Source organism: Agelaius phoeniceus, chromosome 1 (assembly GCF_051311805.1).
Source record: "Agelaius phoeniceus isolate bAgePho1 chromosome 1, bAgePho1.hap1, whole genome shotgun sequence".
In the NCBI taxonomy this organism is placed as follows: domain Eukaryota; kingdom Metazoa; phylum Chordata; class Aves; order Passeriformes; family Icteridae; genus Agelaius; species Agelaius phoeniceus.
This window is the reverse complement of record NC_135265.1, coordinates 46,171,091-46,185,193: the sequence shown is the minus strand read 5'-3', so window position 1 is coordinate 46,185,193 and position 14,103 is coordinate 46,171,091. Positions and strand designations below refer to the sequence as shown.

General features: G+C 33.8%; 1 protein-coding gene across 6 annotated transcripts in view; it reads right to left on the bottom strand.

The window, feature by feature from the left end:
* ULK4 (unc-51 like kinase 4) overlaps positions 1-14,103 on the bottom strand; it is a 214,474-nt gene that overhangs the window by 117,914 nt on the left and 82,457 nt on the right. For 5 of the 6 annotated variants that reach the window (XM_077178032.1, XM_054639826.2, XM_077178042.1 and 2 more), the window contains exons 30-31: positions 11,922-12,014; positions 1,634-1,682 (exon numbers count right to left, since the gene is read on the bottom strand). In XM_077178032.1, the coding sequence (XP_077034147.1) occupies positions 1,634-1,682; positions 11,922-12,014 (142 nt within the window). The remainder of the gene's footprint in view (positions 1-1,633; positions 1,683-11,921; positions 12,015-14,103) is intronic. The other variant, XR_013182240.1, reaches the window with a different exon arrangement.

Below are 14,103 nucleotides of genomic sequence, written 5' to 3'. Positions count from 1 at the left end.
AGCTCTGAAACCTTGAGAGACCACTAGTCATGCAGACAATTTAGAGCTAAACTGCTACTCCCTAAAAAACCATGGAACCATTTCTGGAACTCCTGAGGTCAAACTGTATGTGGGGAGGTAAGGAGGGAGCATTTATGACTGACTACAGCTTGTCCTACTTACATGGTATGACATAAACACATTTTAAATTCCATGACTACAGATATATTATACAAAAATTTTCAATACCTGTGAATATTTTGAGAGATCGTAACCATATTCAAATGCTCATCGCTATAAACTAACATATATATATAAATTTCAAGACTCCAGCACCTGAAGACATTTCAAATATTGACTAAATATTAATATTTAGTCAATATTTAGGCTATTAATATATTAATATTTAGTCAATATTTAGGCTATTAATATGAAACTTTTGACTTCCATATTTTACTGAGTTCTTCTTTTATTAATACCTAAATATAGTACCCATCCTATGTCTAAACTATCTATCAACTACAGTAAAATGTATGGTTTTATTCTCAATACTTATCACAAAAAAGATTTGTAGATATATGTACAAAAATATCATAAAGCCTGTGTTCTGTAGGCTGCTGGAAATAATCTATCATCACTAACAAGGTTACTTTAATAAAAATGGCTTATCTAGGTCTGCAGTATTAAAGAGATTCAAAATGATAGTAAAATAAATCACTGCAAAGGAAGAGTGAAGATTAAAATACTGAAACTTAAGAAAGGAATATCAAAGTTGATTCAGAATCCCATTTATGAACCTCATCTACCCTGAATAAGACAATTTCAAGAATGATACAAAAGCAAGTATGCAATCTGCCTGCACTGCATAAATCATGTGTATTTACTCATAATGCATATTTAGTATTCATCAGGAGTATGCTTACAAGAGAGGACACTTACCTGATACAACTTCATGAACTTAGAAATTTAAAAAAATTAACGAGAGCCTGGAATTTAACAATGAGAAGGCTAATGGATAGCTTAGTACCCAGCTTCCAAACTAGCCTAAAGATCTCTCTTCTTCATTAACATATATTTGTTTTGCAACACTTCAGAGAAACAAACCGGACAGTTTTCATGACCTTTTAAGTGGCAGATTCTATTTAGGGGTAGAAGTTCCACATGTGACTATCCCAAAATCATATCTTGATACTTTATATTGAAAGAAATTCTAAAAGCAAATAGTTGGATTTGAGACTACCATGCCAACAGTATCAAATTTTAATTTGATGTTATTAAATAAAATTTATCTTCCTCAGCATTTCTTGTATGCCCTTAGGATATATAGCACTCTAATTAAGAATCAAGCTCATTAATTCTATTTTTAGGGGATTTTTTGATTCAAGAAAGAAAAAGGTACTTATCTTGAAGAAACTTCTTGTACAGGTGGACTAGATGGCAAGAACTTCCTAAATGTCTGCTTACTCTAGATTCTTTTGGTTTTTTAGACTGTTTCATTTGATTTTACAAACATATTATTTCACCAACATTACTAATGAAAGTTACTAGTTAGATATGATTTGGGAGACAGGTTCTATTAGATCTATTATGTATTAGATATCTATTAGATCTATTATCTATTCAAATATATATCTATATTAAAAATTATTCTTACCAAGATGACTTGAAAAAGAACTGGAATAAGATGGTTTTCTTCCATGAGGCTGCAAAAACATATTTTAAGATTTATTTAATAACAGAGGAAGTGAATTGTTATTTAACACACTAAGCTCACAAGAGGAACAGAGCAGTAGAATAGCTGTTGCCAAGATCCATGACCCAGAACCTTAGCCTTTGACTAGCTCTCAACAAAAATGACCTCCATTTCAGATATTAAACAGAAACAGCAATGTTATACACTGCTTTGGAAATTACTTCTAGGTCTGCTTCACTGATGCAATTCAAGTGAGTAGAACAGTAATTAATTTAGCATTTTTTAATGGCAGTAATTAATAAAATGCTGCAACTATACCACTACACATACTATGAAACAGAGTGCACCATTAACTGTTTGAATTAATAGACTTAGCACACATAATGAAATTATAAATATGCTGTGCTTTTTTTAAGAATGCCATGTTAACTAACTTCTTGGGTTTAACATACTTCTTTCTACATGATACATTTGTCAGATACTTGACAATGCTGAGCAGTAGTGGCCCAAAAGGAGTCACCTAGATTCTTCTGCATTTCAAAATCAGACAAAACCCAGCATATATATGCTTAAAGACAGAATATTCTCAAAAATCAGCAATATTTTACATCAATGCAGTGTTTTCTATTGCTGGACCACAAGATACTGTGTGTGTCTCACACACTACAATGACATATGAGTCACATGATTAACTGCATTATCATTATATTTTACTGCTTTTTCTGTATTATATTGTCTAATTGGAATAATGATTGTCACCTTTTCTTACACACTATACTAAATGCCTATTCACCAAACACCACAGAGAACACCCAATTGTGTGTCTCAAAACTTTTTCTTGTGTCACCATAGTGTCACAGAAGTGTTTCATAAACAATTAGTAGGTTTGGCTTTGTGACACAGCAAAGATAAGACTGCATTAAGAAGCCCATGTGATAAATGTAGAATTCAAACACAGAGAGCATGTCTGGGATCTCAGTGAACAACACTCTACAAAGTTGTCTTGCCAGTAGTATGCCAGCTAAAAATACCAAGTTATATTACACAGCTCACTGTGAATAAACAGCAGCAGTTATTTTTTACTAAAATAAGTATTTAATTTCATGTTTGAAGCTTTACTGTGTAAAACTCTATATTGGCTTCTGGTAAAACAATAATCAGTTTAATTCTGTTTGGTAAGTTATTTGTTAAAAAGATCTCATATATACGCAGAATCACATAGTTCCATTTAATAGTTTTTATTCATGTCCAATAAGATAAGGGGAGAAGGTGTTATTTTTATGGATAGTATAAGCTAAAATACTAGACTGTAAACTGAAGCACTTAAAAGGAATTTCACATTCTTCTCTATAAATTTAATGGAAAAAATCAGAGGGGGCTAGAACAAACATCCAAAGGTTATAAAAGAAATGCTTCATTTAGATTAATGTCACCTGTAAGAGCCCTGGTTGTTCATATTTACTGGAATCCCATCTTGTAAAGAAAATATAATAAGGAATGAAAGCCATGCTTAGAGAAGAACAGTATCTACGAACAATTTAGAATTACTTCTAAGTAATGCAAACATATGCATCATGTACGAATAATGGTTTACTTTTTCATACTGTTTTTCTATTTCTCTGCTCCTTGCCTTTGCCTAAATGTAATAATGATTTTATGACATAGAATCCATATGAGTTAAGGGTGGGAATAAGAAGATCTGCTGCATTGTACAGTACTGGCATGTAGACCAAGAGAAAAGTAAAACACACCCACTAAACTGTTCAAAACAACAAAACAGTATCCTTTTATGCACCCACATATAGACATTTAACAAAACTAAGTAATAGTCTTGTTCAAACAAATGTGTTCATTTTTTCTTGCATACAGAAATGTTACATTCAACAGAGGGAAAAGAGTTTAGGTAAGGAAAGAAACTCATTATTTCTAAGTTTAGAAGCCTATTTTTAAGGACATTTTCTCTTCTTATTAAATTGAACTAAAATTTTTTCCATATGCAATGGAAACAAATTAATAGGTCAAGGGAACATGAAAGCTAATCTCCTCTGGGCCATCTAATAACCCTTAAATAGACAGTTACGGCAGCTTGGGCACAGGCAGGTCATAAGAGTGCCGGGATTACAGATAGGAGGACTTATTATATTTGAGGTTCATTTCCAGAGTCAAATCTACCAGTTAAATTAAAAGCCTAGTCCATGCCTGCAAAACAGAATTTTGCTGATGTAGATATAACAATACTGAATGTAAAGAAAGTCATTTAAACAGCACAGACGCCCAAAAAGAGCAGCTACTGTAACAGCAATCATACTGACAAAATGAAATTTTGCCAGCACAAGCCTACTTATGCTTAGAGCCTATTGGAACTACTTACCCCAGCAAAAGCTGCTCACTTTGCTACTTAAGCAGCATTTAAACTGTGAACACATTAGCAGTAAAATACAATCAAATACCAAGAATAGCTAAGCAACCCTAGAAAAATGCTTTTGTGGTAGAGGGTAAATTATGAAACAATTGTTTTCAAACAGTGGAAGTGGTCCCAACTGTTAGAGCACTACAACGTCAGCTATACTTTCTGCTGAGATAAGCTAAGACAAAACTAGAGCCAATAGGTCTGTTCTTTAAGGTCACCTGCCAACCTTTATGATTGAAACAATAAAAAGCTGCAGCCTTGAAAGAAAATTATACACATAACTTAGCTAAAGCATAAAGTCACATAAAGCACAGCATTAAGACAAAGCTTAAAGCTGATTTATCCCAACTTTGCATATATGTGCTCAAGCAAGAGAGTGACTTTATCACACTCATTGTTGTCTTACATAGTTTTACAAAGGAATTGTTTTAAACCTGGTGAAAGAGGAGTTTAGCTATGGGATTTATTTCATAGAATGTTATTCTAAAGCAAAAGTATTTTGGTTCTTCATAGACTGTTACATAATTTATATTAAATTAGGTCCCACCCAGTTTATAAAACATACAGAATCATCATGATACACATATGCAAATCATAATACTAAATAACAACACTATTTCCATCTCATTTAAAACTATATATAAATAAACAGTGCTGGCTCAAAATAACTGGTGATCTGATTTTAAAAGACTTGCTATCAGTACAATCTGAATTTTTAATATAGTAACAATTTTCAGAACGAAATTGTGCCTCCAATTTTGCTTTCTAACAATATGCAAAATCTGTTTTTCTAAGAAATCCTAAATTACTTTATTGCAAAACAAAAGCCTACTCCAGGACACTAAACACAAAAGGCTTTTTGTTACAGGTTTGATACCTTAAAAAGATAGAAAATGTGTTATCAGAGAGAATCTTTAGAGGAAAGTTGGATGGGAGGGTGTGGAAATAGGGGTATTACACACATTCTAAGCTGAACAAATGAGTAGAAATGATTCTGCAGAACAGAACTGGTGGACATGCACAGAGCAAGAACCAAGACATTAATTTTAAAGGGATGAAATGTCAAATCCATGATAGATTTTTGAACCCTACTAAGGACTCTTTAAAAATACGCATGTCTGTTCACATTGCAAAGGCTGGGGGAGACAGCTAAAGGAGAAAATATTCTAGAAATTTATGAAGTAGTGTACTTCTTAACTGTAACATGATGGCATAAAATTAAATGGCAAGATCAAACAAAGAAATACAAAGAAAATACCTGAAGATGATAAATCTTTATACACATGTGGTTATGTTATAGAATAACTACTTATGCTGAAAGTGACTTGTGAAATATCTCTTTTAGTCCACATAAATGAAATGAAGATTATTCCTCAATAGCTACCATCTACAGAACACAACACCATCTTACATGGGTTCTGAAAAAAACCCTCGGAGGTGGCTGAGAAAGCCCCCAGAAAGTATTCACACACACTTGACTCCTTCCTGTAGTCTGCTCTGGCACCTACTATTGAACACAAGAGAATGGACTGGGCAGTGGTTTAGATTTGTTTCATGCTGAACAGATGATTCATGGCAGAACTGAATTCACTCAAGTCTGCAGCTCCAGCTGTAGCAATCCAACCAGCTGACTCTTCTTCATTTGGTACTTATATATTTACAAAGTAAAAAAAACAAAGAATGAATGGTATTTGTTCCTTTTTAATGCTTTACATCATTTGAACCTTCCAACATGACTCTTTTCCAAAATTCACTTAACAGTAACATCAAATATTTCTCTCACATTTTTACAAGTTAGACATTCAGTAATTGATCAGCAACACGAAAGAGGAAACAAAATTACAGTGTGGGAATCTAGAAAATTAGAGGGTTTTAGGAAAACTGCAGAAGACAGGCTTCAGATACAGCAGAATTGTGAACAGTGCTAAAGCAGCAGTTTTGAAATATGTCAGCAGAAAAAATTATTTAAACTGTAGAAAAGATAAGGGCAAATAGAACAATAAATCTATGTATTAGTGCTTGTCTGAATAGCTTTCTAAGTTGCAGAAAGTTTATCTAGCAAGATATTAAGCAAGTTAAGCTTATGAATGGAGCTCTGTGTGTTGTCTCTTACAAATGAGAACTGTATTCGAAATAAGCAAGCACTGTTTTAACTAAAACTACGTGTGCTTATGGTGATTAGATAGCACTACTGTCAATATGCTTTTGCTTTGTGTGATTGGCCGAGAAGCCTATAAAGTATGTTGTAACAGTAAGTTTTCTGGCTTGCTGCTGAGATTGTGAGCATCTTTCCGTTGTCATAACTATGTAATGAGACTAATGCTGAAAAAATAAACAGCTTGAGACACTCTCTTAGCAGCCCCGCCTTGTTCGCGTCTGTAAATAAATTGCTGGCCTCATACAGGTTTAAGGTTAATAGCTTATTTCTTTACTAAAGGGGAACTTTTATAAAATGCAACACTAAGGAGCTGTGTTTTACATTAAAAATGGTGATTAGTATTACAGTCTGTACATGACCAGACTATGAGAACTCCCTTGCAATAATGAACTCTGACCACTGCCTTTGATATGAATTACAATGACGTGCAACTTGACAACACTGTTATTAGCTGACACAAAATATTTCAAGAGTCTGTTTCTGGGCAAGTCTTCCTGCCTGATCGTTTTTGATAAAGCAGCATATATGCAAACATTACACCCAACAACAGGAACAGCAAGATCATAAAAATTCTCTGCTGTTTTATATTAGCATTACTTCTCTAAAAGGAAAATCTGGGTTTTTACAACTCAATTTCCATGGATGTGAAACTAGCATAATCAAAACCAAAATCATGTTCTAAATCTACATAAACATTCCCTAAAGTTCTAATAAAACAGTTTAATCCTCTGGAAATCTCTCTCAATCCATCTGGATTGTGATTTTCTCACTAATGTTGTACACCTCTAATATGTAGTTCTACAGCTCAGTTCAGCTGGACTAGACCCTAAGGCTTACCTGTTATCAGAACTACTCCATTTTATTTTATTCATATTCATTATAGAAAGTAAAACAACACATAAAAAGAGAGTAGTAATATAGAAGGAAATAGACCTACTTTTTTAAAATGAGCATCTCAACCATAAACTAGGAAATTAAAATGACTAATGAGAAGAACAAAGTATTTTAAAGCAATTAACATAAGCCCATATTAATCAAGGGAAGGACTAAAGCACTAGACCTCTAGTATAGTGGCAAAGAAACTACTTCAAAGACAATCTATGCATAACATCAACAAATTATTAAAAGCAACACATTGAAATCCAAAGAGTTTGGTTTTGGTTTTGGGTTTGTTTGGGGTTTTTTACTGTTTGTTTTTTGAAATCAAGAGCAAAGATTTTAAACCACTTCAGAATATAGTGGAATGTAACTAAATTGATCCACTGATGTAGATCATAATAGTGTATGAAAAAACTATCAACTTATTCCTAACAGCAACCCTAAAATGTGCCTTTAATGGTCTTTAAGAGATGATGCATAGGTACAAAAAGTAGCATTGACAATATTTGAAAATTGGACAATTCTTGGATGATTCCAAAGACACTACAACGGTTACTTTGATTAGTCAGGACAATTTGCTGCAACGTATAAGGTTGATCCATCTATCATCTTCACAGGTACTTGATCTGTGGTGTTTAGAAGCAGGAGATTTTTTTGTTGTTGCTCTTCAGCACCTTCCTGGTTTGGTTTCTGATGCCTTTTCCTCTTTTTTAGTGCAGCCTAATATTTATCTGGAAGACTTTTTTTTAAAGACAGGAGGTGAGAAAGGTTTCTTAATTTGGTTCCCTGTCCTTCATCATACATCTAAGAAGGGTGCCTTACTATGAGTGTTTAGTTAGGTGTTTCTCCCTCAGGAAATGCCCTTAATAGAATACTGGAATGTGTCCCACTTCCATGATCATTATCTGATGCAGTATCTGACATTCCTCCCTCCACTTCTGTTCTATTACCTTTACTGTCTCTCTTCCTTGAAACCAAAATTGTCTATTTTAGCAACCCCTAAAATTCAGACTCCATAGTTCAGAGGGTTTAGCTTTCAGACACATTAATGTCACCAAATGCTATGATTTTCCGACTAAAGGTAGGCCAAGTAGCTGCCTAAGAGAGCACACAGCTACATTCCGTAAGGTTCTTTGTAAGGCAAAAAGGCAGCTTAAGAATCATGATCCAGTAAAAGTTACCTGGAGTAGCACGGTATAGATTCTATTACAACAGTCAAAACATTTAAGAGCATCATACAGGTATAGGTATACCATAGTTATAAGAGAAACTAAGAAATTCACAAAAAACCCTCACTACTAGGAAAAAACCTAGCAATCTGATTGGTACAGACCACAGCAAAGAGCATAAAAGACTCAAAGCAGGAACCAAAAAAAACTCCTAACCCGTTACAGATTATGTCTGACTTCTTATCCATGCATATAACCTATATATTAAGTTGGCAAACACACAGAAGAACAAGCTACCTATGATACTGTTCTTTCTGAATGCAGACGTGGCATGGTTAAATCACACCTCAGCCTGCTGCAGACATTTGCTCCCACTGTGAGAAGTTCTATTCCTCCAAAAACTGTTTACACACAGGTACAATTCATCAAGAACAATTAATGCAAAGGGAAAAAAATAATGCAAATTCAGGGTAGTCCAGAAATTAATCATTAACTAAAGCTTAACTTTCTTTAACTATTCTTAATCTCAGGGATTTCTTTTGAAATCAGCAGTCTCAATATAGCTAAATATCAACTCTGCTATTAAATCTCACACTGGTTTTAATGTTCACAATTTTTCTTGTCACAAACCACTAAAAATTCTTGAAGAAGACAAGGCAACAAGTATTTAGGAGAGCCACAATAGAATATTACCAGAAGGTTTAAAGCCAGACTATTTACTTTGAGCCAAGTATAAAACAGGCAACTGATGGACAAATTTGGTTCAAAGCTCACTCTTCCGACATCTACTATTTTCTTAGTAAACAAACTCTAAATGAGGTTGTATCAGACAGCAATGGTTGTGTGATCTAAAAGGGTACCTGATTCAATTATACTCTAACCCACTCAGGTCAAAACAGACAAGAAAACACTCATCCTTTTCTGAAACTGGATTTTCTTCCAGTGGATGCTCATATGATTAGATGTCCAAATAATTAAAAGTGTCCACAGAAACATATTAAAGTTGGGGTTTTTTACAGCTACCATCTTACACAAGAGAGAACTCACACTGGTAAGAGATCTAATTCAGCAACACACTAATGGGATATGACTAGAGTTTTTCACTGCTAAATTGAAAAGCAATGGAGTGGAAGAGCTCCTACAACAGAGAATATTAAAAATTTCCTCAACAGTGGAGCAATGGCAAAGAGTGCAAAGTATTTTTTGTATTCTTATAAAATGCTAATTAAAGGAATTCAAAACATGTAACTACAGTATTTTATCATAAGCTTAAAAAACATCAAAACCATAACTTCAGTATCTGTATCTATGCCATATATAACAAATAACCTGTAAGAGAAAACAGAAATGCCCAAAAATAGTAGGAGGAAGATGAAATCTCTTTCCTCTGATATCACAATTTAGCTAATTTACAGTATCAGCTATGAAAAAAAAGGAAACAAAAAAAAATTGAGTTTATCTGTCTCCTTTCAAGTGCAAAAATAAGAACTGCTCGAATGCAGATGCCTCTATCAGGGAGCACACAGGTAAATCCTGAGCTGATGGTAAGAAGAAATGAGATGCAAGAAAATTGGTAGAATGATTAAAGAGAGAGCAAGAAAGCAAGAATCTGTTAGGTGAACATGTCTGAGAACAAGCTATCATATGGAACAAAGTAAATAAAAGTACAGACTATTCCTTGTCCTCCTCCCAATTCACTCTTTACATCAAAATAATAATATTATTAACTATTTTCAAGAGACATTGCAACAGCACGGTAAATACTAATTTGTCACTTGACATTCTTCAATCTTTTTGCTACTACTGCTTTCATTCATTTAAAATTGCAGGAGAAATCATCCATCCTTGAAAGCTAAGCATTGGGGTAAAATGTAAGCTTGAAGAAGCCACAGAGACTCAATGCAGTGACTCACATCACTCTCATCAGTACTAAAATGCAGTAGAGTTTTTCCACCAAGAACAAATTAAATCCCACAGGATTTCTGTCTAGTGTTATTTATTTACTCTCCATCACAATTTTTGCAGATACTTTCCATCTGTCTAATGAAAGGAGCAAAAGAAAGCATATGCCTTGAGTAATTTTGAGCTTCATGAATACTGATTAATTACTCATTGAACCAAAACACAACCAATTGCCATATAGTGTTCACCATAGCATGTACCTGGTTTCCATTTTGTTCACCAGCAATTTGTATGAATATGAATATATTATTCACCTTTCTCGTGCTTTTGAAGCATTGGCTACTTCCTGCAAAATTTATTGGGAAGCCAAAGAATAAGGAAAAAAATAGACCAAGGGAATTGCCTAAACTGTGCTCTTTTAGAAACCCAGCCAAACACATGATTTAGTGAAAGTAAAAGAGGACTTGTAAAGTATTTGAGAAACACAACAATTACAGATGAGTTAGAATCTGGAATCTGATAGCCAATCCTTAAAGAATAGTGCTGGACATACTGGTATTTCAAATTATTAATAGTTCATTGATTATTCACAGCTTCTCTTTAATAATATTAAGAAAAAAATTTCCTGTTTGGTGCCAGATGACCATGAGGATCAATGAACCAGCATTATGGTTACACAAGTATTCTTCATAACTCTTACAGTACTAGAATATCTGTGGGTTAAATCTAAAAATGAAAAGCTGTTCTACTTGTTTCTAGAATACATAAAATCTTACAGCAGTATAAGCAGCTTCTTTACAATGAAAACTGTTTTATACAATTCAAAACATTTAAAATCTCAAGCCTCCCTATTTCCTAGTTAATTTGTAGTCTACTAGTATAGTAAAGCACCATTCCCAGAAGCATCATAAAAGATCAAAAGAGGATGTTTCATCTTTTGTAATAAAAAGTGGGAAAACAAATTAAATTTCCTTGTGTTTTTTTTCCTTGTGCTCATTTCAATCAATCAAAGCAAGACAGTACAATGCTTATCAACCTCTGAGCCATAACACTATCAGACATCACAAAGAGACAATAGCCAATGACAAGAATAACCACATTTTTCGGGCATATCCAGGAACACATAGAGATCCCTCCTTATTACTATCAACTCACACAGTTTAAGTTGTATGTATGACACAGTTTTTTTTTTTTTCCTGTCCATCACAGTCTAAATTTTGAAACAAGAAGGAAGAGATATTAGGATATGTCTAAATATACTGAGTCTACCTATATCAAAAGTTAAAATTTGTATTCAGGAATTTTAAGGGTAGATATATTTGCAGGAGAATTGACCAGTTTTCAAGTGAATTGATTGGTGTAAACATTTAGAAACACACCATCTTTGTCCTAGTCACAAATATGTTTAGTTGAACAACAATTTTGATAATGTTTTAGGTTTGCTTTGGGATTTTTTTACATTTTTAAAGATAATTTTTAACATTAAAATTCTTCAGATATTGTCTCTAGTGTTTCATTGGCTAAATCCAGATTAAAATAACCAAGATCATATAAACGGACACAAAAGATGTAAGATGTGTTCAATAACAAAAACTCTCCAATGATTTTTCTAAATCATAGTGCTAGTCAAAGAAGTACAATAGTGAGATCTGTTATTGATGATCCCTAATAGGAAAGGAGAAACTGAAAGAGAAGTAACCAAGAGAAACAGAGAATGTGTAATTGTATCACCTCACAGAAGCAGGGCTGCGGTCAGTCAGGGCCACCAGCAGTTTCAGAGCATACATTGGTACTGGGTCTGGAGCCAGCAGAATGTGCTCATACCTGAAAGGCAAGGGGGGAAAGGGGGAGAAAGAGAGGGGGGAAAAGAAGTCAAGAGATACACATCAAAAATTGATACTAAAAATTCATCATTTCCCATTTCCAAACTTTATAACTACAATTGAAATACAAGGCTGTTTCAAATTGTACAAAGCAACAAACAAGACTCACTTAGAAACAGTATTTTAAAACCAGCATCAGATTAAATTTAAAAGCAGCATTAATAAGAGAATATGTTTTTAGAGAGAGAGATATAACTATAAAATAGGTATACACATGCTTCTGCGTATATATGTGTACATATATAGATTTTCAGGTTATATATAGAAAACATTCATGTTTTATAACTATAAATTATAGTAAAATATATTTATAAAATATTCACCTTGTCTAGAGGTGCAAGACCTATTTATTGATCTATATTATTTACACATAAAAAATCTATTCTTCAAGAGACAAGTAGTAAATGAGCCTCAAAATATCAGGTAGAAGATTTATTGAGTGCTTAGGAACATGATCAACCAAATTATATATGATTAAGCTCTATATTTTGTATACATAGTCATTTTTCTCAAAATTGAGAGAAGCTCACATTGAGGTTTATATTTTATCTCAAATTTCCAAAAATATTGCTTTCACTGCAGCATACTTTCATTCTCCAAGTCATATAGACCAGAAGAATATAAAAGTACTCCAAACCACTGTTTCTTGAGAGCTGTGGCAGAAAATAAACCAAGATAAACCTCTTCAAAACATTTCCAAGTATCACTTCATGGAAATCTTGGTAAGGGAAGAAAACAAAACGGACTGTTGAAAAACAACATGGACTTTGTTGCTGCTGCTAACATTCTAGTGATGCCCACCCAACACACAGGGCTGATTTTACTGTATTTAAACAAAAATGTATATGGATGGCAGTAGGATACAATGATGCAAGTGAGAAAGATGCAAGCGAGAAAGATGCAAGCATAGAAAACCACAGACTCAGGACTCAGTTATATCAAAACACAACTAATCCTACTCCAAATACATGGAAGTAATAGAACAGGAAGTGTAAATCTCTTCATTTGCAAAAAAAAAAAAAAAAAAAGAAGCAAAACCCATGAAGAATAAATCAAGAACAAATGAAAGGATCAATTATAAGAAATCACGGTATGCATGTTACCATGTTATGAGCAACAAAATGCTTCCACAAAATAAAAAACTGTAGTATTCTGATAAGAGGAAGGGGCAATCATGCAAATCACTGAAAATTTTACTTCACATCTTGAGATCCCTAGTGCTGTGTGAACTGAGGAATCTGGATCACTTCCCACCACCTTCATGCTAGCATGTACCTACCGTGTGTTAGCTCTTCCCCTCTATATAGACACTACACCTCAGCACTCTGACATGTGCAGGAAGGAAATCTAGAGGGAGAGGTTTGCTTGCCTATGACAAGGAGGGACAAGCACACCAGTCACACAGTCTTGATGTATCCTGTGAGAGTTGCTTACAAGGGCTAACACTCCTACACAAGCACACAGCCTATGGGCAGTGTGTCATGGCTACTACATACTTCAATGTGCCACTGTAGGGTTGCAAACCACATTAGAGTATCTACAAAACTATCAGTTACAAGTCAGTGTTGGCTTCAGGTCTTTAGTGATTAAATTATCTCTTTTATAAAGAACAGATTCCAGTTTCTCAAAGAAAATCCTTTCTCACTGGTCAATAAAAGTTTCTTAATAAAAGAAGAAAATACTGTAATACGTTAGTAGACACTGATCCTAAAAGCCCTACATATGAGCAATATATATTCCTACCAAACATAATGGGACTTGAAATTTTTTTTTTTTCAGAGCCCATAACTAAATCTTCTGAGGCAATCAAAAATGCTATCAGATGACTCAGATAACAGGAGTCATCTTTCACTGCATAAGATGTGGATTTAAGTCTCCAAAACTGTAATTCCTGACAGCAGTTATAAATTAATCAGCCATGCTAGCTTAAAAATCAGACACTTGGCAATATACTTGTTTACATTAACACATCAATATGTTCCCTAAACAAGGTCCACCTTAAGAGTTTTAAGCTTTCTATGTATTACACT